The sequence below is a fragment of the Phaenicophaeus curvirostris genome, chromosome 9, assembly GCF_032191515.1.
Source record: "Phaenicophaeus curvirostris isolate KB17595 chromosome 9, BPBGC_Pcur_1.0, whole genome shotgun sequence".
NCBI lineage: Eukaryota > Metazoa > Chordata > Aves > Cuculiformes > Cuculidae > Phaenicophaeus > Phaenicophaeus curvirostris.
In genome coordinates, this window is record NC_091400.1 from 2,732,291 (window position 1) to 2,759,614 (window position 27,324).

A 27,324-nucleotide genomic window follows, 5' to 3' on the forward strand; every position below is an offset into this window, starting at 1 on the left:
TGTGTAACTGAAATGGAGTCTCTGGGTGATTGCAATTAATTCATTCTCATTTCTTCTTTTCAGGTTTTCTTCTTCTCCACCTTGGCCTTCCCCTTCCTCCCTCAAATCCAGTCACTTTTCTGTTTAAATTGTCATATGTTCTGTTATCTCTTCCTTGTCCTTAGCTCTTTGTTTATGCTTTGAGAAGTCTTTTCAACTTCATTTCTTCTGTCACTGGGTCCGAATTCCAATCATCAGTAGTTTATTTCTCCAAAAATAATATGTTGTACAGGTAATCTACTTTACTTAAAGCTTATATGATGTTTCTGGATAATTTTCACTTAATTCTGGGCATTCTGAACATGAATTTTATATGTTCTTCTGGGACATTTCAAGACTGCTAGGAGACCCTAATGTGGGGTTCGGCTGTGTTTGATATAGAAGTTCTCCTAATTTTATTTTGTTTCATTTGTGTGGCTGTGTCAAACAGTTGCTTCGCTTGAAGAAGCTGTTTTATTTAAAGTAGCCTGTTACAAATTTTAAAGTTTTCTTTTGACCTACACTACGAAATCTTTGAGGAACAAGATTCTTTGCTCTACCAGCTGTTGCACAGCATTTCTTTTGTTTTGTGTGTGTGTAAGGTCAGTATTTACCCAGTCTCTCCTTCATGAATCTCAATGTATACACGTGTCTGTATGTATGTGTGTATATACATGTATTTTTAGAAATGGTGGAGAGAAGTAAGGAGGTGATAGTAGGTTTCACCATTATGCAGTTGTTACGGTGCAGGATTGAGAAGCCATGCTCTGATATTTAATGTTCTTCAGGTAACTGCGTAAGAGCAACCAAAATGTAAAAAGAGCAAAGGATTGCATGAAAACTGCTTTCCCTGGAGCTGTGGCAAAAGCAGTGCAACAAGTATTTATTTTTTCTCAGCTTCCTTCTCCTATGCTTATTAGAATTAAAGTTCTTCTCAAGATGATCTAGAGTCAGGTGCCAGTATGGGAGAAAGCTAAGAGTCAAAACTCTGAGAAAACAGTGTCTTTCAAGTATGTGCATGCATATAGGCGGTGGCTCCAGTGTTTACCAAGGACATTTTGTAATCAGTTGTTTGTCCGCAGCAAATAGATCCCCTAGAATGCCCAGAGCCTCAGGATATGTCTACTCTAAAGACACTATTAATTGCTTGTGGCCCCTGTTGATTTGTGTGATGCTTTGGCTAGGCTTTTGATCATGCCCAAGTTTGCTGGTTGAAATCTCGTTCAGAGATGGTGATGATACAGTCTAATTTAAACTACAAAAAAAACCCAAAAGAAAACAAAAAACCCCTGTGCTCTTGAGTAATAGGTCTGAGGATACCTGGGGAGTCTGTAGTAGGAAATGGCTCATTATGTTCTGCCTTAATACATGAGTAGCTTTCTTCCTTCTGTGCTTTAGATACCACAGGTGAAATAAGTGCACTGAGGTGCGTTGGAGAGAGGGTGAGAAATCTTTTAAACTGATAAGCCAACAGCAAGCACTGTCCAAGTGACAAATTTCCTTTCATATTCAATCAATTTACTTGCATATACCTTTAATTGTGAGCACTTTTCTGCATGCTTTTAGCCTTAATTTTACCTTCTCCATGGGAAAATATTGAGCCTATTTCAAGTCTGTCTTGGCTGTCATCATTCCATCTAATTTGGTCAGTGAATATCCACTCTAATGACTGAACATACAGTATTTCTTAATTTATTTAAAAGCATCAAATAAATTGTTTCTAGTCAGTTATGCCTTTTTCTGAACTAACAGGAGGTTCTACTTGCCTTTTTTGATTGGTTTGCTTGTTTTATAGACCTATGTTTCATCTTGTAGGGTGAATAATGTACTCGCTCTTCCAGTTGAACATACCAACTTAACATGTTTATTTGGCTTTTTCTTTCTTTTAACTTTTTGTATAGCTTAGTGTGGTTTTGCTAGTAATTTTGGGGGCAGATATTTTCAGAACTTGTCCTTAAAATTGTTAGGTCTCTTTTGTCTTTTGTTTTTTCTTTGAATGGCTCAAGTTCAGCAATACTCATGCGCTATTCAGATCCTCATCAGCTACTTATTGTAATGACTGCCATCTGCCCTGGTGCTGCCCAGTTGCCTAGCTATTTTTAGAACAGTGATGTTTCTGTAATTTAAGTGAAGTCTGTTCATCCTGCAAACAGGCTAGATGCATACCTGTGGTCTGAAGAGGTTGCACGGACGTTAAATGTAACGTCTGATTTGCAGGAGATGCCTGCACAGTTAAATGTTCTAGTTATTTGAAGTGTCCTTGTCTGGCAAAAGTTGGTGTAACTGGCACAAATGTATTTTTCCTTGGAGGAATTTTATTTTGTTTACTGAAATGTTGCAGACAATAGTAGCTAAAAGGCTGGAGGCTCCTGGTATAGCTGTGGACAAAGACCAAGGAGGCTGAAACTCTGCCAAAGTATGGAGTGAGGAATTTGAGGATAGGAGCAATAAAAGACCACTTCAGGGCAGAAGTCTGAAGACTGATGAGAAAAATTTCCAGCATTTTCTGTTGTGTAACTGTAGCTTTCTATTTTAGGTAAATATTCCCCCTTTCTTGAGAGTGAGGGGAACTTGTTAAAATTAAATTTCTTTCCTGTCTGTCCTTCAGGCAAAAAGATACTGCTCATCAAAATTGATTAAAAGATAGATTACCATACAATTTTTTTGTTGTTGTTTTGATAGACACTAATCACATTGTGTCTTATGAGTCAAAATCTTCTTACAGTTTGTGATACCACACTTGTATTTAAAGCATTAGAGCCCTATATGCTTTTAGCACACAGACTTCTTCTGAAGAGCTGGTCCTGTGCACATAGATAGTTTTTAGATCTTTAGTATATCATTTCTTCATTTATGATAGACATCTGCTCTTTGCTCTGATTCTACTTTTATTTAAAGTATCCTTGCAGTTGTGTTCAGAAGCTTAAAAAACCAAAACCAACCCCCCATAAAAAAAAAAAAACAAACAACCCGGAACTAGAAACAACAGGGGAATGGGACTTTTTATTTTTTTCCTCAATAAAAAATAGGTTCCAAACCCAGTGTCCCTCACGGTTGAAATATGGCATAGCATCTCGATGATCTGATCCAGTTGACATCTTGACAAAAATGGCATTTTTATGGCCCTGATCTCTGTAAGAGTCATTTCTGTGGGAATCGGTTGCTCTTGTTCAGTGAATGAGAAGATCTCATTCCCGTACTCATTCTAGGTACTGACTGGGAGGTGATTTTATGCTTATCTTTACTGATAAAACTACATGAATTACACCTGCTATACCTTCATGCCTGACAGTCCTCCTCATGCTCTTGAGAGTCCCTTCTCTCTTGTTTTTTGACCTTGTCTGTTGAGAATGCTACAGTCACGCCCAGCATATGTTTCAAATCTAAACTTTAGAGCTTTATCTAACAAGCATTTTTGCCTTGGTACTAAGGCAAGGTAGTAATTTTTTTCTAAAACAAAAGACATAACTGTAAAAATGGAACAAATGGTTGTGTGTGGAAAATAGGTGGCACGTAAAGTTCAGCCCAGTCTAATGTGAATATAATAGCAAACAAACATCACTTGATATATGCTAGTACCAGACACCCTAAGTTTGTGGTGCCAAGAAGTAATAAATTGCCTGGAACCATTTTTGATGTATTTGGTTACTTATTGGTGGCAACAGCTTCAGAAAGCATTTAGAAATCTTAAGTCAACTGTTCTAATTACTCCCTTGTATGGATGCACAAAGACCTTACACGGTCTATTCACATAGAGATCATGAAAACAATTTTCAGATACTATCCAGTTTCAGTCTTTTCCACAAAATAATTTGGATTAACCAGAAAGCTGGAACTGAATGTAAATGCTGTTCAATTAGTGACAGGATTTCTCTATTTAGAAGACAGTCGTTTGAGGTCAAATGCAGCCTCATCTGCACTGGGCTTCCAAGATATTTCAGAGGAGTTACCTTTGAGTATCTCCCAGTAGACTGGCCTGTGGTGTAGCATTTAAAAACAGGAACAGGGATGTCTTTACTTTGACAATTAATTCAACCAGGAGAAAATGGGCAGCTTCTCTATCTTATTTTTCTTAATTGCTCAAAATGTGGCATTTAGGGTTGGACTCAGAAGAATTTAATAAACAGGCGTGAATCTCCAAAACAAGTTGGTGTAATGATAAGTGATTTGATTAGCATCTGTAGCTAATGGAGACAAGGAGGGGGTAGAACAAGAGCTTAAGTGCAAAACTTGTCACAATCTGGTACAGATCTGGGAGGCTGAAAGTGATGAACTATTAGAGTTTTCCCCTTTTCCATGTTTTCCAGAGGGACTGCAATGCAAACAAGCTCGTTAATTCCATAAAGAGGTACATTGAAGAAATGTAAGGGTCTGTAATATGCAGAAAATTGGGTTATAAGATCTGCTTGCCCCTCTGAGTTGTTAAATAATTCCTGAAGTTCTTTTTGTTGATTGATTCAGTATTATTTGGATACCTGTTGACTTCCCAGCAGATCATACATAATTTCGATGTACTTTCAACTCTTGCAAAGCCAGTTCTAAGAGTTAAAGTGACTCCTCTTATGCAAAATTTGGTATGGATGTCATATCTAAATCGTATTTCCTTGAAGGAAAGATTGAGCGATTGTCAAAGATTCTCTTAAATTAAAAATGAGCTGTTTCATGTCTGTTACCAACCACCGTGCCAAGTAAGGAGAAGGTACGTAAGACCAGTTTTGAAAGATTTCATAGCATATTTTAGAATTGTCACTGGTGTCACTGGATTACTTTCTGCTTTGGGGATTCCAATTTGCTTTTGTTTTTAAAGTGAGTAATTGAGCTGTTTTTCCCCTAAAAAGACCAAAGAAAGATTTTATTGTAGAAATATGTGAGGGTTTTTTTTTTTTTGCTGAAGCTGTCAGTATCAACAGAAACATGAGTGAAGCTGAGATGGGAAATGGAAAAAATAAGTGTTCTAAAATGTATTTTCAACCATGGCTAAATAATATTACAGGGTGGTAGTAATCTTCTTTGGTACCAATAGGATGCCAGGCTTGATTTCATATATTTTTCATATTTGTAACAAAATGTGTATTAAAATATAATGTTTACAAATATGTGAAAATCAGCCCTCAAAGAGTGGTGGTCTGGTTTTGTGTTTTTCCTGCTTGCCTCTAAAGAGCACTTGGAGCATACATAGTGTGCTAGAATGTGCTTCTGGGAATTTTTGCCTGTGACATCCATTTCAAATATCATTCAGCTTAAACACATTAGAACCACATGGCTTACTGTCAACTTAAAAAAAGAAAAGAAAAAATTCCCTTAAGACTATTTTGTTGTGGTTTTTTCTTTTTATTTCTTTTTTTTTTTTGCTTTGCCCCATTGTGAAAAGTCTGAAGCAGCAGATTTTTTTGAGCTTCTGTAGATTCTGTGTGCACGCCATGTTTTTGTGACTATAGATATTCCATTTTTAAAAATGAAATATATGCTTCTCAGAACTCAGAATGCTGCATTTTTCTTGACTTTCATGAAACTTGGCATTGAATCCTGCATTCCGAACTTCTGCTTTTCTGTATCCCCAGCTGAATGTGCTCAAAACCTTTGCAGAGGTGTTTTATTGTTGGAACAAAAAGAGGATCTATGCATGGCTTAAACAGTTTAAATTTTCAACTGGGTGAAACGAGTTTTCAAACTGAAGATGTATTATTTGGCATTAGTAGTGAGTTCAATCATTGAGATGATGAGAAAGGCAGAAATGTTGTGGTAGGGCTATGTTTTCTCATGCCATTGAGAATGTATTTACTTTTACATACCCTAAAATGTATGTATCTGTCTAGCATAATTAAATTCACTAGCTGGAAGAGGGTTTACAATTTTTTTTTTTTAGAACAGTTCATCCTACCACAGGAGAAGTAGCACTGGTATGCTGTAAAAGGGCAGAGGAATCAAGAACTGGGAAAAGGCAAAGTCATCACCTGTAAAATCATATCTTTGTTTCTAATACTTAGAAATTTGGATGGTAGTTGGGTATTTTATGTTTTGGTTTAATTGAACCTATACCTAATGTTTCGACAACAAATTTGCATTGTGGCACTTTATGCTTTTGGACACCAGATGGTGCTACTAAACTATCTAATGTGTAATTTTCACACGTTTTTGAGTAATTGACACTTGTTTTAGTTCCATAATCAGTTCTGTACTTTCTGACCAGATGTATGCTCCAGAATGCAGAACCTTACCTGATAGCTCAGCACAGCATCTTCTGCTGTTTAAGGACAATGACTGGAAAATTAAAATGCAAACTGAACTGTATTGCAGAATTGATATTTTAGATCTCACTGGGCCATCAGCTGGTGTTCCCTCTGGATATATACCTTGACAAATCTTGGTTTATGTACTTGACACTTCAGAGATTTGAGTTCTTAAAGTGTCATTTACATTTGAATTAATAACTTCAGTCAGAGAACTTGTGGTGGAGGCACCATTATTGTCAAGTTGAAAGTGCAGAGGATGGTTCTGGAGACAAATATAATGAAGTGATGATGAGGGTATGTTCGAGATTGGTGTGAGTTTCTTAGACATTGTCTTAATTTTGAATAAGGCTGTCCAAAAGCTTTTAGTTGTCCTCTTAATATTTGATTGAGAAGAAATGATGGTGTAGCTATGTAATTGTATTGCAGATAATCTTTATAATGCTGTGATGTACATTTAGCATTTGGCTTCTTTATATTTCAAGTTTGGTTATCATGTATAATAGACTCATCTGGTAATCCAAATTGTGGGGCTGAAGGGATGGGACAATGGATTTGGTTTTTAGCTGAATCCCAAAGGTTGGTGGTACAGTCCATCACTGAAATATATTTAAGCAACGAGGGGATTTTCGATACTTTATTTTTCTTACCAGTCTCTTTTTCTTTTATAGATCCCCATATTAAAGTTTCTGGAAAAAAGGAGAATGTTAAAGAAGCGAAAGAAAAAATCATGTCTGTCTTGGACACAAAAGTAAGAAAGAACTTAATTTGAATATCACCATGATGTCTTGATCTTGTGACAGTGATCTTTTTAAATCTGCTCAGTTAAAGAGAGAGCTCCGAAGCAATGCCTGCAATATATTCCTTCTGGATGTTGGCATTTGTTGTATACACATGTATGTAAACATGCTACAAGAAAATATTTGCTTAAACTGCATTTTCTGTATCTGAACTGTATAGAAATAATATTTTCCAGTGTATAGCTAGAAATGTGTATAGTTTGTTAACTGGATTGGTCTAATCGTGAGTGCTTGATTTCCAGAGCAATCGGGTAACCCTGAAGATGGATGTTTCACATACAGAACATTCTCATGTGATAGGTAAAGGTGGCAATAATATTAAAAAGGTGATGGAGGAAACGGGATGCCATATCCATTTTCCAGACTCAAACAGGAATAATCAAGCAGAGAAAAGCAACCAAGTAAGTACTGATTAGTATTTAACTCGTTTTGGGGAGGGTTGTGGAATCATGTTCAGGGAGATTGGGGATTGGTATTTACACAACGTGGAAAGCATGGGACTTCCTAAGTCAACAGTTATTTAAAACCAGATGGAAATAATTTGTAATGGCTCATGAATCTTTTTAATTTTTTAAAACTAAAATTATTTGGAGCATACAAGGTCAACAACTTACTGTGAATAGTAGAGAAGCGGTATGAAAGCACTGCTTTTGTAAATTTTTTCCTGTTCAACACATGACTTATTGAGCTTATTGATTAATTTCTTGATGGTTTTGGCTTATGTTGTAACTTAGTTGAAAGCTGAACTCATTGGATAGCTAGCAAAAATGAATGTCCTATTATGAGAGTTCAGCTTTATTAGAATAAGTCATTGAACCTGAACTGTACCTCTTTTGTAATGCTAATGTTACCAGAATGTTTACTTTCAAGTCTTTCATCACTGTATTCAGAATTCGCTCTTTGCATTTTAGGGGCTGCTGAGCAAACTGTAGTAATTTCAAAATGTTCAAGAAAACCTACTTTTGTTCAATATTAGCACTGAGCTGAGAAGTGCAGTAGTAATTCCATCATTTGATTGAAACAACTGTATTGTTTGATGTATCCATTTTTTCTAGTTGTTTAACCCTATTTATGTTAAAATGCTATAATATTCATAGGTGGTTTTTTTATTGTTATTATTTATTTTTAAACTGGTTTTAGGTTCAGCTACTGTTTAGAGAACACTTAGCTTGTCACTAGGTGTAAGATAAGTGTTAATTTTCGGAAAAAAAAATTTGAAAAGACAGCACAAGCACCTGAATAAAGTCTTCATTTGAAAATGTGATATTATGTTTTCTATATTCTTCCTCTTCCAGGTGTCTATTGCAGGACAGCCAGCTGGAGTGGAGTCTGCAAGAGTTAGAATTCGGGTAATAGTCTATTTCAGTATAGTATTCCCTTGAAAACACCTGAAAGTAAAAAAAAAATAAAATATAGTTTTGAAAACTCTAGGATTTTCTGGCTCTGTCTTATGACAGCAGAAATGTAAGAACAAATGTGAGTATCCATATAAGTAAAATGCAAAGGGTATCATAATAACAGTGGTTTCCATTCTGGCCATATTCTTAATTAGCCCAATATGTGGACCTTGAATGTGAAGTCTACAGGACACACGAGACATAAAGCATCACATATTGTGTTTAATCTTAACTTACCCTCTGCAAGATGGCCTGTAGAAGCTCAGGCATCGTATGTGAATCTATGACTTAGGAAAGGCAATTGCCTTTTTAATTTTAACCATCTTCGCATACAATTTGCGTAAATAATTTCATGGAATTTGGTTCTCCTCTCATAGCACTTTACTTTCTAGATTTGATTTGTATGTGTATTCCCGCATGGATAATTATAAATCTAATAAATTACGAGAACTTTTTTGCAGTTGCTGTCAAAGTGACAACACTTTGGTCACTGTCACTTACACGAACTTGGTCTTGACAGTCATAAAAGAAGCTGATGTTTATGTAGCTTTGTAGCTGATTTCAGAGCTCCAATTAATCCGTGACGGAAAAGACTTTTCTAGGAAATTGTACAAACATTCACCTGTTTGTGGATGTGTACCTGGCCTTGTTTTTCCTACATAGTTGCAAGATATCCTGCCATTTGGAAAGGAGGGGTCAGAAACCACAAACAAAAAAGCCTATGCAAATAAAGTACGTTTCATGTCCCTGGAAAAATCTGTGCCTTTTTCCAGCTCAAGGTATAGTATTTTTATCAATGGACCCTGAGCAGAGGATGTATTATGTCAGTTTAATCATTGTTGACCAATACATTATGACTCAATAATATAATGATTGTAGTCTTAGTGAGTATGATTTCAGTTTTCAATATGTGCTCTTCAATGTTGTTATAGGAGCTGCTTCCATTGGTACTTATGTTTGAATTGCCTATTGCTGGAATTCTTCAACCAATCCCAGATCCTAATTCTCCCACAATTCAACATATATCTCAGACATATAATATTTCAGTTTCCTTTAAACAACGCTCCCGTATGTATGGTGCTACAGTCATTGTCAGAGGGTCACAAAATAATACTAGTGCTGTGAAGGTATGTGTTTTTTGAAGTAGATTTCTGCATGTCATAAATATATTCATAATTTAGATACTTAAGAACTATGTTAATATTATATCCTGCCTCATCAATACACTTTATTATTGTATAATCACTTTTGAAGCTTGAGGGCTTGGGCTTTTTTAAACTTAACTGATATAAATGAAATGTAAAATGCATAGGAAATAGTTTTAAATGTACAATTTAGCATTGATTGTGCTAAGTTTTTAATCTGGATTTTGTCCCTTGTACATCTGTTTGGGTTTCCAGTGGTTCTAGAAGATGTGCTAAGCTTGCCCATCTTTTACTTTAAAAAGAAAAAAACAACACCCCCACAAAATTAAAGACAAACAAACAAACAAAAAAAAACCCAGCCCCATCCGCCCCCATAACTTCTTCATGCTTTGATCTTCTCAACATGCACTCAAATACCTAATGTTGAAAGTTAAGCTAGCAGTCAATAAAACTGGTCTTGCAAAACCAGCATGGGAGATGTGAATTTGACAGTCAAGTAAAGGAGCTGCCATGAGCCTATTGAAGTTAAAAATTAAAAAGCTTCCTTTTTAACTACGTGACAGTCCGATAACAGTCTTGGATGTATATATCTCAAGCCAGTAAGAACATCTTTGGTCAAAATTGAAAGATGTTTTTGCAAGTGTGCCTACCCAAATAAATGTCTATTGACTTTTGTTGCTGTATATAGGCACCAAAAGTTTGTTTGGATCAAATTTCTTGACAATCTTGCAACTTTACAACAGCAATTAAACAATGCATTTAGTCATAAAATGAAGATAGTAGCTTAGTCCATCTGTTACCTTTGACAAATCAGGCAGGTTTTCACACAAACCAGAATTTTCTTTATATTGAATGTGGAACGCATGAAATGAAACCGTCTAAAATGTCTTTTTATGCCTGTGAGCACTGTTTCACTCGTTTCCTGCATCTCCCCTGCAGGAAGGAACAGCCATGCTTTTAGAACACCTAGCTGGGAGCCTGGCTTCTGCAATCCCTGTGAGCACACAACTAGACATCGCAGCGCAGCATCATCTCTTTATGATGGGTCGAAATGGCAGTAACATCAAACATATCATGCAGAGGACTGGTGCTCAGATCCACTTCCCTGACCCTAGTAACCCACAGAAGAAATCCACTGTCTACCTCCAAGGCACAATTGAGTCTGTCTGTCTTGCCAGGCAATATCTCATGGTAAATACTTTCAGTGAAACTTGCTTGATAAAAATGCCATATTCATTCTGCATATATTTATGAGCGAAAAGCAAGTTAGCCTTAGCAAGGAAGGATTAGTACTCACATAGCAAAAACCTGATTGATTTGAGTGCTCTATTTTTGTCAGTGTTAAGTGTTTGTAGTTATCTAAAATAATATCTGGTATCATGATTTGAAAAATAACCTTGGTAATGCAAGTGCTGCATAAGCAATTTAAATTTATGGTAACAGTGTGCTTCTGAGTGGAAGACAGATTTTTGGAGGGTTTTGTTCCTGGGTGGTGGGTTGTCTGGTTTGCTTTGCCAACCTTCTTTTTCCATGTTTATAAGGTAAGGAGGTTTCTTTTGGAAGGAAGTGGCAGAAATTCCTTGGCTCCAGTTTAGGCAAGTTTTTAAGGAATCTGGGGGACCATAGGAAATACTCAATCTGCAGTCTAACATTCTTTCTAATACCACAGCCTCAGAACTATATGACCTATTATAAAAAAAGCTCAGGTAATAAATATTATTATTGTTTGTACATGTTGCATTGATCTTTAAGCCTTACAGGAGCCTTCAAGCATTGTTGTAGTACTAATGCTGGTACACAAACTTTTATATATATGGATACTTAAGAACAACACATGGGAGAATTTGACTCAAATCCAATTCAAATGTCCAGAAGTCGACATCTCTCTCCCCATCTCTCCTACATTGCGCTGTGCCGAGCTGTGCAGTGGAAAACAAAAACATGGTGCCTTTCTGTTTATGCAGTTATATTGATGGTTATATCCCTTCAAGTGCTCTGCTGCTGACGTACGACCCTTCTTCAGGCTCTTGCATCTATTGCTAGAATTGACATCGAGCTGGTAGGAGTGGGGTGGATTGAGGTTGCTTTCCCTTGGCAACTTCAGTTTAAAGCCCTTTCCACCAGGTTGGCAAGCCTGTGACCAAAGATGCTCTTCCCCTTCTCTGACAGATAGACTGACCCCATCAGCCACCAGTAGACCAGGTTTCTCAAGTCAAGTCCCACGGTCTAAGTAGCCAAAGCAGTTCTGCAGCCGTTTGTTGATTTGCCAGACTCGATTGACCCCTTCAAACCCCAGTTTTCATTTTTAAATAGACTTGATTCATAATTGTTCTTTTCAGGCAAATTCACTTTGTGAAGTAAGCTGTGTTTGTTCAGTCTCCCTTCAAAATACTTAAGATGCTTTGCTTTAAATTTCGGTAACTTAAAATTACTTTAATGTAGGTTTGGAAAGTATAGTGTTGCTGTAGGTGGTACTGTTGAGAAGTACTATTTAAGTATAAAATTATACTGAACTACTGATCTGAAGAATAAATATACCAATTTGCTGCTTTTCATTCTGAAGCAAAAGCTGGGAACTCATTAAGCAAGATCACTTTCTTGAATAGATTTTATTGTGGCTTTTTTCCCTGAGACATATGATTATGCTTATTTTATTGTGAATCTAAATTCACAAAAAGTATGATTTGTTTTTTACCAAGATTGTGCCCTCTATTTTTGTTACTTTATGAGAAGTAGCGGTCTAATAATTTCTAGGCATTCTGTGACTGCTGAGTTTGTTTCTTGGGTTTGGGCTTTTATTAGGAGTGCTTTACCTTTTCACTTAAAGTTGCCTTATTTCAAGTGTTTCAGAGATGTCATCCATAGCTGATGTAGGACAAGGAAAGAGAAAAGTAAAAATTAAGACTTAGGTAATTGTCACTTACAGAGAATTTTTTTCAAAATTGATTCCTTTTCTCAACTGTAGTTTAATGTGAGAGTCCTGCTATCAGTTTCTGACAATATCTTGTTCTGATTTAATAGGTAATAGTAGTTTCCAAATCTGAATCATCCAAACACCTCTGGGTCTCTATAAATAGCTGATGCGGGGTGCGTACGTGCTGATTGGAACGTCATATATTCAACAAATCATTTCACTGTTATACCACCAGATGTTTGTTCTGAACTGGCTTTGTTGTGATGTACAAGTTACAGTCTCTGTATTTCAGTTTATTGCTAACATTTTCATGGGAAAAGGGTAGATTATAAGTCCTATTAATTTTTGCATTTTGTCTTCTCAGGGTTGCCTTCCTCTTGTGCTCATGTTTGATATGAAGGAAGAAATTGAAGTAGAACCACAGTTTATAACACAGCTAATGGAACAGTTAGATGTCTTTATAAGCATTAAACCGAAGCCAAAGCAACCAAGCAAGGTTGGTGAAAAGCTAATCTATTCTTTTTAGGTTTTCATCACAACTTGACAGAGCTGATGAGTTGACATGTCTGCTCCTCCTCCCTAGCTTAACGGATTCATGAGCTTGTTAAGGGAATATATATCTTCTACTTGATATATCAATTTATATGTTACAAAAGCTCTCTTTTATGGTAATTTGACTTTTTTATTAAACAATTAACAATATAGAGATTAGCTTTTGTATGGGAGATGCTGATAAAAAAAATAAACTATGAGGAGATAAATTGTATCTGACTAGAACTACTCTGGATTTGTTTTTAAAGACATTAAGCTTAAATTGCAGGTCCCCCACATCACTGCAGAGTTCTTTAGCAATCAGAATTAAACAAAAAGAAACCTGAAAAAACAAATATGACTGAGAGAAGTCTGATTGTGTTCTACACAAGATGTTGAAAGGAACCACAAAAAACAGATTACAAAATACCTCACATGGGAAATGCTAATTGTGAAATATTCAGACAAGTGTGGATAGGAGACTCCTAGTTATCTGCATTGTTATATTGAATGCCGTAACAGGCAAAAATTTCAAATCATTAAATGACCATTCCGTTATATCAATAAGCAGCCTTCTGTGGATAGGTGTTTATAAAATCAATACGTGTAGAGAATGTACAAGAAACAAATGATGGGTTTTGTAATTTTATTTTCCAGCCATTTGTTACCTTATTCTCAGACAGCTATGAATTTAATAGCTGGATTTAGTATGAACAACTTTTTTGTCCACTTTGAGGTATAAAGCTATGATATGTGCCAAGACCAGATTTTAATTATGGGTTGTCTTCTCTAAATCTTGGGGCACTTAGGATTTAATCCACCGAATAGCACCAAGGAACAATAATAATTGGTTTTCTTAGACGGAAAGGACTTGCAGTATTCTCATTGTCAAATGCACAGAATCCCTAAATGTACAACTGAGGCCAGTGAGTTTGAGTAGCTGCTAATGGACATTATCTCATGCTGTTTCACACTGCTTTGTTACTAATAGCCATGAGGTAGTATTAAGAAGAGTTGTGTGTTGCAGATCCATGTTGTATAGTTGTGGTTTTCATTGGTTTTATTTTTTGTTGTTTTTTTGTTTTCTTTCTCTACAGTCTGTGATTGTAAAAAGCGTTGAACGAAATGCCTTAAATATGTATGAGGCACGGAAATGTCTCTTGGGACTTGAAAGTAGCGGAGTTACCGTAGCGTCAAATCCCTCTACTGTCTCGTGCCCTGTTGGTCTGTCTTGTCCTGGGTTGGATATCTTGTCCTCAGCAGGACTAGGACTCACTGGGCTTGGTATGCGTTCTGTTCTAAATATATCTTTATTTATTGTTATAGATATGTTTGTTTAAATCTTAATTCACTTGCATGAGAAAAAAAGCACCAGATGTGTGTTTTGCTTAAGGAATTACATTAAAGCATTAGAGAATTCCAGAAGTATCTGCCCTTTCAAGGGGTTGTTACTGTAAAACTTTTCAAGGCTTTTGTAATCAGCTGTGTGACTCATCTCTGTAGAACTTTCTCCTGGAGCTCGCAGACCACTCAGCTGAAAGTGAAAGGGAAGGAAGTATAGGTGAAGTAGGACATTGCTTTTACAACCTGCAGAAGAACCTTTTCAAATGAAGTTTTTCTTTCACAGTATTGTGATGTCTCAGGCTGTACTGAGTTTGGGTAGCTATTTAAGCCTGTTGACAATACCATGAATTGTAACATAGCTAATGCCACGTTTCAGTTCTGGCTATATCTCGCTGTAATTGAAGGGTGCATGTCCTAATAGTTTAGATCTTAATTATCAGGATGAAATTTAGGACAGAAATATGTAAGTTTTGTGTCTTAATGTAATTCCATAGAAGAAGCATGTAGTCCAGACTGGAATTACTAGTTTATTTTCAAGCTTGGCAAATACCTTATCATCAGAAGTGTATAGAAAATCAAACAGTCTCAGAAGGATTTAGTGATAAATATTAACACTGGTTCTTGAAACTCGCAGTTCCCATGTAACCACCAGGCTCCCTTGTAACTTGCCATCCAGGAGTGCTGTGTAGTTCTATGTCACATGCTTTCTTGGGGGGGGTCACAAAGGAGTAAGTGTTTGTGCCATTTGACTGTGGTTTTTAACGCTGCTTTTGTTACCATTCTTCTCATGCCTACTTGTTGGGGTTGGTGTAGTGCTTGACTGCCTTGTGAATACTCATACGTGAAGGGCTGGTTTGAGGGAATGCTTTGGGAAATAAATAGACAATGGAATTGGGGGATGAGTCAGTATTGAAGGTGAAAAAAAAACTAAGTAGTTCTTAGTTGGAAGTGGTGAGTCATTCATATGAGCTGAGAGAAAGGTTATTGTCTGAAATGAAAGCAAGGTTATGAGGTGCAGTTGCTTTCCTCTTCTCTAGAGATGCTTCTCTGATACAAACTGACGGAAGCAGTGGAGGGGCAGGTGAGTCTGAAAAGCTGCCAGCACAGACTTTGTTATGGCAGTAGTTAGAGTCCAGTAGAAGGACATAAAAGGTTCTCCAGTTCTTCTGGATATATGATTCCTAGTTTCAGAGCAAGCATTCTTAATGTGCTCTGTTTAAATTTTTGAAATACATACTGGTGCAGTTTAGCAGGAGTTTATTTTTAATCGCTACTTTTGTGGGAAAAGGGTTTCTGTAAGTCTTATCAAAATATTCACTTGCATTATCTTTTGCAGGCCTTTTAGGTCCAACAGCCCTGTCAGTCAACACCTCAACTGCTCCAAACTCTCTGTTGAATGCCCTTAATAGCTCTGTGAGTCCCTTGCAGAGTCCAAGTTCAGGCACACCGAGTCCCACGTTATGGGCAACATCTATTGCTAACACAAATGCCACAGGTTGGTAGAAGCTAAATCTGAGTTAATTGAACTATGTAATAGTAAATTATTAGTAAGACTATTGAAAAGTCCAGGATAACTCATTCTTTAGAACCTTAATAATAAATTGTATAAATTGTACTCAAATCTAAAGTTATAACTTTATATAAAGTTATGACATGCTGTCACATGCAATGTTTTAATCTGCTGTATATAGAAAACCATTAACCTACAAAGTAATGGTTAGATAAAGCATTAAATTTGTGGCAAGCTGTTCTAGTGGAAACTTTAGTGATGTATCGAAGTTACATCAAGGTAGAGCTTTATGTAAGGTACTACAATGCCTGAAAAAGTTAAATGAGAAACTTAATCAGAACGCAACCAAATTTTATTACAGGTTTTTCTGCTATTCCACACCTAATGATACCATCTACTGCTCAAGCAACCTTAACTAGTATTCTGTTGTCTGGAGTACCTAATTATAGTCAAAACACTCCATCTCCACCACCAGGCTTGACTCCTGTTGAAGTCCATGTTAATGGCATGCAATCGGAGAGTAAAAAAGGCTCGCCTTCTTTAAATGGTCATGTAAAGGTAAGTGAAATGATCTCTAGAGAATCAGATCTGTTTGTCATAGACCTCTGCTAAGTAAAGCTGAAAGCTAAATTAGTAGATTCTTAAAGCTGCTAAGTTTAGAAATAGAATAGTGGTGTTTTCAAAATATTACTCAGACTGAAAAATGGAACATTCAAATCATTTTGTTCTCCTAGATCAGGAATGAATTGCTTGTTCCCCTGTACAGACAGAAAAAGGAAATTCTTTCAATATTTCCTTAAGCATGACAATCACTTCAGTGATTTTTCACAATCATTTCAGACCTCAAATATCAAGTATGCTGCACTGTCTGCCACATCACTAGGAGAAAATGTGTTGAGCACAAACCACAGTGATTCGGTAAGACAAACAGGTACTCATGGTGCCTCAGAACAAGTAGCTGCCAAATCAAATAGTACAGAAGGTAAGATTTTGACATTTCATTCTTTTGTCTGGTAGTGTTTGTACAGTCTGTGTTTTCTAATGAAACCAAAATGTAAATTTATTGCTCATGTATTTGTGTTGCAGGCATGTTGAAGGAAAATATTGCTGAATCTCCCAGATTTGTTGTCAAAGAAAGTAAATACAAGCTGAACTGTCTGAGCTGTACTGTTGATAGAAGCACCTTAAGTCAACATAAATACTCTTGTAACTTTTATTTATTTCCCTAGGCGCAGAGGGAAATAACCTATGAAAATGCATGTTTTACAGCAGCTTAGCTTCATTGCTTGAAGCAATCTCTGCTGGTTTAAACAAAGTTATGTTTTGACTTTTAATGAAAGGAAAGAATTAATGCCTTTGAGAAGGTTATTGCAGAAAATTTTGTAGATCAAACCTGAATGGAACTGACAAACAGATTATTTTAAATGTTGTTTTATAACGACATTTTAGTGATGTACCCCTTAGAAGCTAAAGGAACTACTGAACTGTTCCTGCCATTCTTGGAGGAAGGGAAAGCCAGTTCCACTTTAAATTTGAATAAATATGCATAAAGGCTTTGATTCCCTTGTGAATATTGATCAACAAGGAGATGCTCTTATATTAAGATTTGTGGTTATTTGAAATGCTGATTTGAATTAAAAGTACATTACCTAATTAAGGTGACAAATATTTGTAAAAACACATTCTAAAGATATTTGAATATCTAGTGGGGAGCTTTTATTTCAGCAAAAGTTATCTGAACACTTGGCAAGGTTTATTACAACTGCATATAAAATCATATTTGTTTGAAATACTTAGTCACATCTAAGTCTCAGTCTTCAAATTTAATATTAATGAATATTACTTAAAATAGTTTACTTTAGAGACACTTTTTGTATCTACTATATATGTGAATACTAACACCTTTTCATATGCGTTTGAACTTAAATTTCTGACTTCTTAACCTTGACCAAGTTGCTATCCCTGAAGACTAGAGCGATTCTGTGAGGAGGAAGGGCAGGTTTTGTTCTATAGTTTTCATTTTTTCAGTAAGTTCACTAAAAGACAAGAGTGTTTTTGTTTAACTATTCTCTTTATTGCTCTTGTAGGTTGCAATGATGCTTTTGTAGAAGTCGGCATGCCAAGAAGTCCGTCCCATTCAGCAAACACTAGTGATCTGAAGCAAATGATGAACTCTTCCAAACAGGCCTGTGCTAAGAGGCAAACGGTTGAATTACTGCAAGGCACCAAAAACTCTCACTTACAGTAAGTTAAATGTACAAATGCAGATTAATGGAATTTTTGAACATACAAAAGTCTTCACATGTTTTGGGAGGTAGAAGGTGTGGTTCAATTGTAAGATATTTAAAGCTTATTTAAACTGTCTTGATTTTTTAAAATTATTTTGGGCTTCAATATACCAAAGGATATTTGGGCTTTAATATACCAAACTAGGAGTTTGTATGATAACTGGAAACTTTGAATGCTTTTTCTACGTATGTACTAAGTATCTTTCTATGGTTTGAAAAAAAAAATATGCTGCTTTCTCCCACAAAAGAATTGGGTGTTTTTTCAGAGGAACTGTCATTACCTATTTCTAAAGGATGCATTTTTGCACTTTTTTCTTTATTGATTGCTTTGAGAAGAATTCCTTACTGACAACCTTTTTACTTGTGTGTATCTGAAGCTGTTTTCTTCTTAGAAAAATGATACTCAGGGCATAACAGCATGTTCTCAAACACTTGTCTCAATGATTTTTTTTGTTTATTTGGTTTTTCTAATGAGCCAGCAGTGGGGAAAGGCTCTTTTGAGTCATAATATGTCTTGGCAACTTAGGTTTCGTGCTTAACGCAATGTTTTGTCTGATCTACTTTTAGTGTTTGCACTATTCCTTTTGGGAACTGTTTATCATCACTCTTTTGAGATGCATATTTTCCCCTACCTCATTTATTTACACTGTTAAAGCTGTAATATGTATTTTATTAATTCTGCTCTCATAATTTAGAAATCTAAAGCTTCCTGCTAACCAGTCTCAGTTGTTTGTATATCTTGTTCTTTTTGTTGAGGATATAGTGCTCACAGTTTCCTTGAGGCTTTTTTCAGGGGTCATCACAGCATCTAAGCTACAGTCACTTTGTTGTAACAGTTCGTACTGTTCTAGAGTACGTGGCTTATTTTTACAAAGAAATGATCATGTTAAGAGATTGTTTTGGCATGTAGGACAGCAATTATTGAAACTTTAAAAGCAAGTAGGACCCATATTAACTTTCTAAGTCCCCATTATGCATTTCTCCTTATCCTGGTACTATCAATCTGCTAAATCGTATAAAGTTACACTCTGCAAGGATTACATGTGATAATTCCAGGTAACAGATAGCCATAGGTTATAGATTCAGATTTGAGCTCATACTTGGTAATATAGGAAGCAGCAATACATGCTTTGTTTCACTGACAGAGAAACAGGAGAAAGAAAGCTGAGATTTTAGAAGTATTGCTGAAAACAGAGATGTTTGTGTATTGGCATTTCTTGAATTTTGTTGCTAAACTTCTCTGGGTAAAGCTTAGTTATGAAAATGGCATTGAATGTTCACCTCTGTGGAAAAAAAACTGGAATTAATACTGACTTTGATCCCACAGTGCTGCAGAGAGGTTGCTCTCGGATGCAGAGTTAAGTGCTTCTGAAAGTCCTGTGGCTGATAAAAAGGCTCCTGGAAGTGAACGTGCAGCAGAGCGAGCAGCAGCTGCCCAGCAGAACTCTGAAAGAGCACGTCTAGCTCCACAGCCGTCATATGTAAATATACGGGTACATTTCTCTGAATAAACCCAAATCTATTACAAAATTTGATAATTGCAAAGCAGATGACTGTTGACTAGCAAACTGACTTGCTGTTATCATTGCAGTAAAAGCAGCAAAGTCATTAACTCTTTCAGCTGAAGAGTGCATTGTTAGCTCAATGTCTTGAACACAAAAAAGCCCTTATGCTTCTGTTGAATAAGAAAAATTGAACTACAGAATGAATTGGATGGCTGAATTAGTCTAGGCAAGCATCATTTGTGTGCAAAAAAAAAAAAATATTGTTGCTTTGAGAAGAGAGTTATGTACGCAAAAGATATCTTGCAACTTTTTATAAGCAGCGTCAACAGAATTTTTTGCTTTAACTTCAGATTCATATACAGGGCAATTTACTGGAGTAACTACACTGGTTTTGCTTTATAAATATAGTCTGTACACACATACTTTTTGTTTCTTGTACAGTTCCTATTCAGTAAACTACAGCCTACTGCTATATTATAAACTACTTCCACGTTATTGCAAATCTCCCCAGTGAGAAAAAATAGCCCTTTGTCAAGCAGTTGTAACAGTTAGCGTTTTGCAGCCCTTTTTCTTATCAGAGCTCTAGTTATTTCTAGCAGTGAATTTGACGCTTCAGGATAAATACGGCTTTTTTGTAGATTTGTGTGTATGCTTAGACTTGCTAATCCTTGTTGAAAGAAGTGTAACTCATTTAACCAGGGATATTTAAACGTCAAACCTTTCATTGTCATAGGTTGTATTTTGTTTTTTTCTTAATTCTCTCAAAATTTAGATTAATGTCCTTTCGGAAGATGAGTGCATGGAAAAGAGCTAAACTTAAAAGAATAGTATTAAAAATAACTTTGTTGCTAAGTTGTATATTATCTTTTTGTATCATTGATGAATGTTTTAACTGCAAAGAACAGGTGATTAAGGAATAGAAACTGTGCATATCAGTTATTTAAAATCTTGGTTGTCAGTGTGTGAGTGAACGCTTTAACTAAGGCTCTAATCAGTCTACTGGCAAATGATTGTGCAGTTATTCAGTTTTCTTCTAGATTCCTAGATGTAGTCACTGACCAGTATCAAAACCTTTGTTTTTATAAAGAGCTGAGTGCTAGAATGGCAATAAAGCTATCTTCTGTGTGTTTATTTTTTTAGGCATTTGACTACGAACAGAAGAAGCTCCTAGCAACCAAAGGTATGTGGCTAACCAGTGGCTTCTGAAAATTTGTTAGTACACTGCTGCAAGAATTTTTTTAAGTTTGTTTTCTAATTGATTTTTTTAATCAAATTTAAAGCCGATGGTGAAACATTTGTATATTAGTTTTCACTTTCCAAAAATTTCTTAATGGCAATGTGGCATAAAATATCACATAAACAACTTTGCAGATGGGATATTCTCTGTGTTAATATTTCCATATGTAAATGATCCGTTTTGTTTTCAGAGGCCTCATGGCTGTAGTAGCTAAAGCTTAATTTGCCTCCAAATAAAATAAGGATGTTTGTCATATTGGCAAAGTTGATCCTTATTTCAGGGATTAATTATGTTACAAAATTGATAAGGGACTTGACCGTATCTTTGACCCTGTTAAACAGAAACCAGATACCCTCACAACAAAAGAAAACCAGAAACCTCTCTTTTTGAAACAGATATTATTCTTTTGGCTTTTTTTTTTTTTTGCAACCCTATGGGTTTAACTATCTTCTGACAGTTAACTGCCTTAAGGAAGGGTAGAATTTGAGTTGTGTAGCAGGAGGGGGTATTCAGAATTTACTGTTTGATAGGTTGAAGTCTGTTAGTGTATGGGGTTATCGTCCCAGTACTTTTACTAAGGTTGAGATTTACTAATTTGTCTGTATTTTTTTTTCAGCTATGTTAAAAAAACCAGTTGTTACAGAAGTGAGAACTCCAACAAATACATGGAGTGGTTTAGGGTTTTCTAAATCTATGCCTGCAGAAACTATCAAGGAACTAAGAAGAGCAAATCATGTATCATACAAGCCATCTATGACAACTACATATGAGGTATAAAAAAAACCCCTATACTGGAATGGAAATTTGGTTTTAATGAATGATAGAGTTTCTCTTGAGAAATGTTTATAACTTTTTTTGTAAAAAGAAGTCTGGCAGATACATTTTTTGCTTTCCTCTTAGGGTTCTAAATATTTTTTTACTGTTAAAAAATTATCTTCTCTAAATATTAAGGTCTATGGAATATATTCAGCCTGACTCTCAAAATTATGTCTGCTTCATAGAAGTTTACTCCTGAAAATGTATGTTTAAAGCAACTTAAAACAACTCACAGGACCGAATGTCTCAATAGTTGTTCACAAGTGGTAGAAATTCTTTAACCCAACTAAAACAATGTGTGATAATGTATAATGTAAATCATTACATGATGGAACAGAATATTAAAACAAGAAATGGCTGCAGCTCATCTTATTTTCTGTTGAGAAAGCTGTAGAACAGAAGAGCTTGCTCTATTTGCACTATTCACTTTATTCCTGTCCTACTTAGATAAAATGGTGTGTTCCTTCCGGAATGGGACTTCATGCAGCTTTTCTCTAGGATATGAGTGTCTTTTAATGCAAAAGAAGTATTCAACCATGGTAAATGTGCCTTGTTGTTCCTCACTTGACGTGTGAACTTCTTGTCATTCAACTATGTGTAATAGATTTGGATACACGTAATGAGCTTGAAGCTGTAACTGTAGGGATCAAAAAAAAGCTACAACCAAAATCTGTGAAATTTAATTTTTTACCTACATTTCTATCCTGATGGAGCTGGAGTGGAGATTTCCCCCAAAACATCATGCAGTACTAAAAGCCTCTGACTAGGCATGTCATTCTAATCAAAAACAATTTATCTTAGTGCCTTGGAGTCTGCCTGTGTGCAAACCGCAGGCTTAGCGCTCTGCAGTGAAATGTTAGCATCTTAGGACTCCAGTTTCCGTTATTTGGTATGAGTTATTGTGGAAGCATCTGGGGAAGCTAAACATCTTGTATTCCTTGTATCTTTTTTCTGTTTAGTAGTCTTCAATATCATTGGTATTAGAGGAAGTCCTGCCACTCTTCCTGTGTGTGTGTGCACATCTGATGAGGCTCATGGTCTGAAGTCTTTGGGTAGATGTAGTATTGGTATTACAGTCTAAGGTCTTGGAAGTTAATTTGTAAAATTACCTCACCAAATATATTTCATCGCACTGATATTTTTGCTGTGTGTTGAGTTTTCCAGAAACAGCAGATGACATCTCTTTTACTTCACAACTTTTAGCCATCATTACTGTTTAACATAATGTAGAGGCCCTATCTCTTGCTTTTCTGTAAGATTTGTAGTAAATTCCTGCATTTCTTCATTTGTTGTAGCAATACTAACCATAGCTCACACCTTCCTGATTATGCCAATGACAAGAAGCCTTTCAGTGGTGTCAATTTTTCCAAATAGCAGAGAAGACTACTGCCTCTTAATTTAATTTATGGTTTTCGAGTGATTGAAGTCTATGGAATTAAATAGTTCATTTGATTCAAGAATTTTTAATTCATGTAAGTGTGTGGTGTCAGTAATGTCCATCTTCTATGGGCTACGTCTCAACCCAATTCTGTAGTTAACTGCTGCTTTCAGGGAATACTGCTGCCTAGCTTTGGAGCATTCTGACCCACAGTGAGGAGAATTCACAATACTTTACAGGAATATGAAAATCTTTTTATTGAAAAAAGTATATCTGCAAATTCACAAATTATTGCAGAATTATTGATGTTGTATTATGCACAAAATTGCCAATTATTGTGTACTTGATCCACATATCTTCAGATAAATGTCATGTTCTGTTGTTTTCCCTTGGAGGAATGTAGTGAATAAACTGCTTTGTCTAGAATTTGTGTAGGAATTTGAAACCATGGAATGTTTTGGAAGCAAACTTGGAAATACAGAGCTATTTATTTTGAAGCATGGTTTTAAAATAACTTCTGCTTAAAATCTGTAAACTGCATATGTTTTAAGCACACCTGTTGTTTTTCTGTCCAGTTTACAATTATTTTTGTCTGTTGGTCAACTCTCAAAAGACTGTTTGCAAGCAGTGTTTTAAAGCTGTTTTTTTCCTTAACTGAGCTGCTTCAAAAAAGAATATTTGAGTCACAATGAAACTTCTGTTTTCTGCCCAAATTTTCTTGTGATTTGCAGGGTTCATCGATGTCTCTGTCTCGGTCCAACAGTCGGGAGCACCTGGGAAGTGGCAGTGAATCTGACAACTGGAGAGATCATAATGGGCTTGGACCTACAGCTCATAATGAATTTGTCTCCTCAATTGGCAGTCCCAAACGGAAGCAAAATAAATCAGGTTAATAATTTCTTTATATCTGATATTTTCGATATGTATAGGGATATAAATGAATCTTTATTTTAAATGTTTCCTGACATCACTAGGGATTTAAATCTCCCACCTCTGTAAACTTTCACAAATTGAAAAGTGAAAGCATATGCAAGATTGTGTAACATGATATATGAATAATGGTCCAAAAGGAAAAGTTTAAGAACATTCAAAAAATGCGAGACATTCTTGATGAAAGCTTTTTGCAGTCTTGGAAGGTTTTTTTTCAAGGTATGCTGAAAACAGACTTACATAAAAACTTATTTCTAGACTACCATCGTTCTACTCTGTTATCATTGCAGCAACAACAGCAACGTCTTTATTGGGTTACTTGCTCCCTGATGGAGATGTCATAATCTGTGTTAATGGTAAATTTTAAAGCACAGTTCTCTGTGATGATAGAAGGCTGTGCATGTCTGGTGTGGCCTGGCACATGATTTTAAACACTGGTTTCTGTGGATACAGGCTAGAAATGTTGCAGTTACTTTTTAAACAATGTTTGAAAATTGCCAATTAAAATTTTACTTCAGTTGAACTCCTTGAAACTTAGTTTTGGTTGTGTTTTTTTTAATTACTTAATATATTGCATTTCTGAAAAGTGACAAGTGGAGGTAGAGAATACTGATCCATACTAACTAGCTGCATTACGGGGAAATAACCACCATGGCTGTTTCTGCTTTTTCTGTTGCATTTTTCTTAAAAAGGTGAATAAAAGCTAAATACTGGATTAACTGCAAAGTACATAGATAGCAGAAGCTGGGCATCCTAAGGAAGCATAACTTCAATTAGAGAAAATACTCATGGTTGGTATACTTGTAATTATTCATGATTTTAAAAAGCACATTACTTCAGTTGTAAATGGCCACATACCATATTCTAAGTACTTACTCAAGAGAGATGAGAAGTTTATCAAGCCATTGATGTTTCCAAGGTAATTGGACAAAAATGGAAGCTCTAGTTTAATCCAAATAAATAAGGATTAAAAATGTATTTTCATATTCCTTAGAAGTAAATTAGAAACATGAATACACTGTGGGAGGAACAGTTCTATAGCAGCTGCAGCTTTCCCAGAGAATGAAATATGTGGAGGAGGGACTAAAGAAATAGCTGTGAGTTGGCTGGACAAATGTATTTACCTTAATGTATAGGTGCTGGAGTACTAACACGTAAGTCTTCATTGACACACTTGTATAGTAGTGGTGGATTTCTTCTTTCTTTTGAAGTAAGAAGTATTTGTAATACTCAGTTTTCAGTACAGGACCTTGCATCGTCCGCCCTGAGTGTAGGATCATGAATTTCTCTTTGGGTCTTTTTAATGTTACCATACTCTGATAGTGAAGACGTTGAAGCACCACCTTTTGTAGTGTAGAAAAATCAAGTTAGGTGTTGCTTCATTTGTCAAACTTCGTGTTCACATTTTCAACTTTGAACAATTTACTGTATTCTAAAACTCTTTTCAAAAAGGTTTTTAGGAATACTCCAACTGTGTAAATCTGATCCCAAATGCTTCTAACTAGTCCGTGGCCAGAAAATAGGAAAAGTAGCATAGCCTGTTGTGGAAAATAGTGCTTTTCACGTGCTATTGGCCAAAGGGCAATTGTAATTTTACTCAGCAAGGAAAGTACCCTTTACCTTCTGCAATCCTCTTATGCATTCACTGTTATTTTCCTGTGTTTGTAACAAGGGAGGAAGCACTCTCAGTGGCCCCATTTACACAAATGCCTGATGTGCTCCCTGGGAGTTATCCTTTTCTCACACAGCATGAGGAAAAGTAATTATAAACTATTTGGTTACACGCTATCAGGATGCATACAAGGAGCAAAAGGATTGCACTGCTAAATCAGTTTTTCTTGGTTTTTTTTAAGAAGCTCTCCCTACAAACGTGTTTGGGGTTGTTTTTTTTAATACACCATTTAAGAATGTAATTTCAAATTGTGTAGGGAGTGTATTTCCAGTTTTAGACTTTTATAGAACTGTTGTATTTCTGTATTTATTTTGTCTGTATTGTACTAAAATAATAACCAAATCGTGTCACTACTGAGTAGTTCCTTTACTAGGAATGGCTCCAGCATGGTTTTCTCCCCGTCCAGACCAAAAAGGGCTGCTTGCATTTGTGTGAAATAGTATTTTCCAAAATATTCGCCAGAGAAAAGAGGAGAGGGCTTAACTGGAGGAGAAGCAAAAGGATCTTGCAGTTCTTGCCCTTGTATGAGTTCCTGATTTCTATCCATGTGACATTTCACATAATGAGATTTTATTCTTTCTATAGAAAACAAACGCTGGAACTTAATTAACAAAAAACTGGCTTTATGCTCTTCATTCTCGCAGACAACTTAGAGACTTTTTCTGCTGCATAATGAAAGATTTAAAATATTTTGTTAAATGGTCTAGTTGTAAACAGTGTTGATATGACAGAAAATTGTGCATTTCTGTGACATGACTAAAAAGTGCTCTTCTTGCCTTTCAGCTGAACACTATCTCAGTAGCAGTAATTACATGGACTGCATTTCCTCGCTGACGGGAAGCAATGGCTGTAGCCTGAACAGTTTGTTTAAGGGATCTGATCTTCCTGAGCTTTTCAGCAAACTTGGTTTGGGCAAATACACAGATGTATTCCAACAGCAAGAGGTTAGTATGGCTTTGAAATACACCTTTGTGTCTGTAGTATGTTTTCCAGCGGTAGTTGTTCTCTCTTGATCAAAGCCACTGAGAAGTCTCACTTTGTGACAGGGTTTTGACACCCTGTTCTTTCAAAGCTGTATTATTCATCTTTCAGTTTCCAGGTAGCCACCATAGGTGTGAGTACTATTTTGCCCTGTGTCTTTCATTTATACTTAATAAAGAATTAAACTATATTTGAGAGGGAGGGGATATTTAAGAAAGTTTTGAACCTTGGCTCCTACACTAAGTAGAATTTAATAGCTTTTGGTGAATTTCGTATGTAGGTAATGGAAATCCGGTCTGCATTCAGAAATAACATCTTGTCTCAGCCAGTGCATATATTCATCCCTTGCCTCTTCCTCTGTGTGCCGGTTGACTTCCTTTATCTCCCTGTCTGTCATCTGTGTGAACTTTCCACTTCCACACCAACTAATCTCAGTTTAGTCCAAGTGGTAGTATTTCATACCCATAGAGTACTACATAGGCAGAGTCAGCTTGGTTATCTTTGGAAAGGTTTTTCTGGTGATGGATTTCACTGTGCCACCAAAGTTCAGTGTTTCTTACCTTACGAGTTGCTGATGGAGTGTAATGAGCCAAGTGATTTAGCTAGAGTGAAAGCTAAATGATTTTCC

At 36.0% G+C, this 27,324-nt stretch overlaps 1 protein-coding gene across 1 annotated transcript in view; it reads left to right on the forward strand.

The window, feature by feature from the left end:
• Nucleotides 1-27,324, forward strand: part of BICC1 (BicC family RNA binding protein 1) — a 92,354-nt gene that overhangs the window by 60,385 nt on the left and 4,645 nt on the right. Inside the window, exons 4-19 of the mRNA XM_069864348.1 lie at nucleotides 6,920-6,999; nucleotides 7,291-7,449; nucleotides 8,344-8,397; nucleotides 9,378-9,572; nucleotides 10,530-10,781; nucleotides 12,869-13,000; nucleotides 14,133-14,319; nucleotides 15,716-15,874; nucleotides 16,251-16,447; nucleotides 16,730-16,871; nucleotides 17,977-18,133; nucleotides 19,505-19,670; nucleotides 20,823-20,862; nucleotides 21,536-21,690; nucleotides 23,845-24,001; nucleotides 26,499-26,659. Of these exons, the coding sequence (XP_069720449.1) occupies nucleotides 6,920-6,999; nucleotides 7,291-7,449; nucleotides 8,344-8,397; nucleotides 9,378-9,572; nucleotides 10,530-10,781; nucleotides 12,869-13,000; nucleotides 14,133-14,319; nucleotides 15,716-15,874; nucleotides 16,251-16,447; nucleotides 16,730-16,871; nucleotides 17,977-18,133; nucleotides 19,505-19,670; nucleotides 20,823-20,862; nucleotides 21,536-21,690; nucleotides 23,845-24,001; nucleotides 26,499-26,659 (2,393 nt within the window). The remainder of the gene's footprint in view (nucleotides 1-6,919; nucleotides 7,000-7,290; nucleotides 7,450-8,343; nucleotides 8,398-9,377; nucleotides 9,573-10,529; nucleotides 10,782-12,868; nucleotides 13,001-14,132; nucleotides 14,320-15,715; nucleotides 15,875-16,250; nucleotides 16,448-16,729; nucleotides 16,872-17,976; nucleotides 18,134-19,504; nucleotides 19,671-20,822; nucleotides 20,863-21,535; nucleotides 21,691-23,844; nucleotides 24,002-26,498; nucleotides 26,660-27,324) is intronic.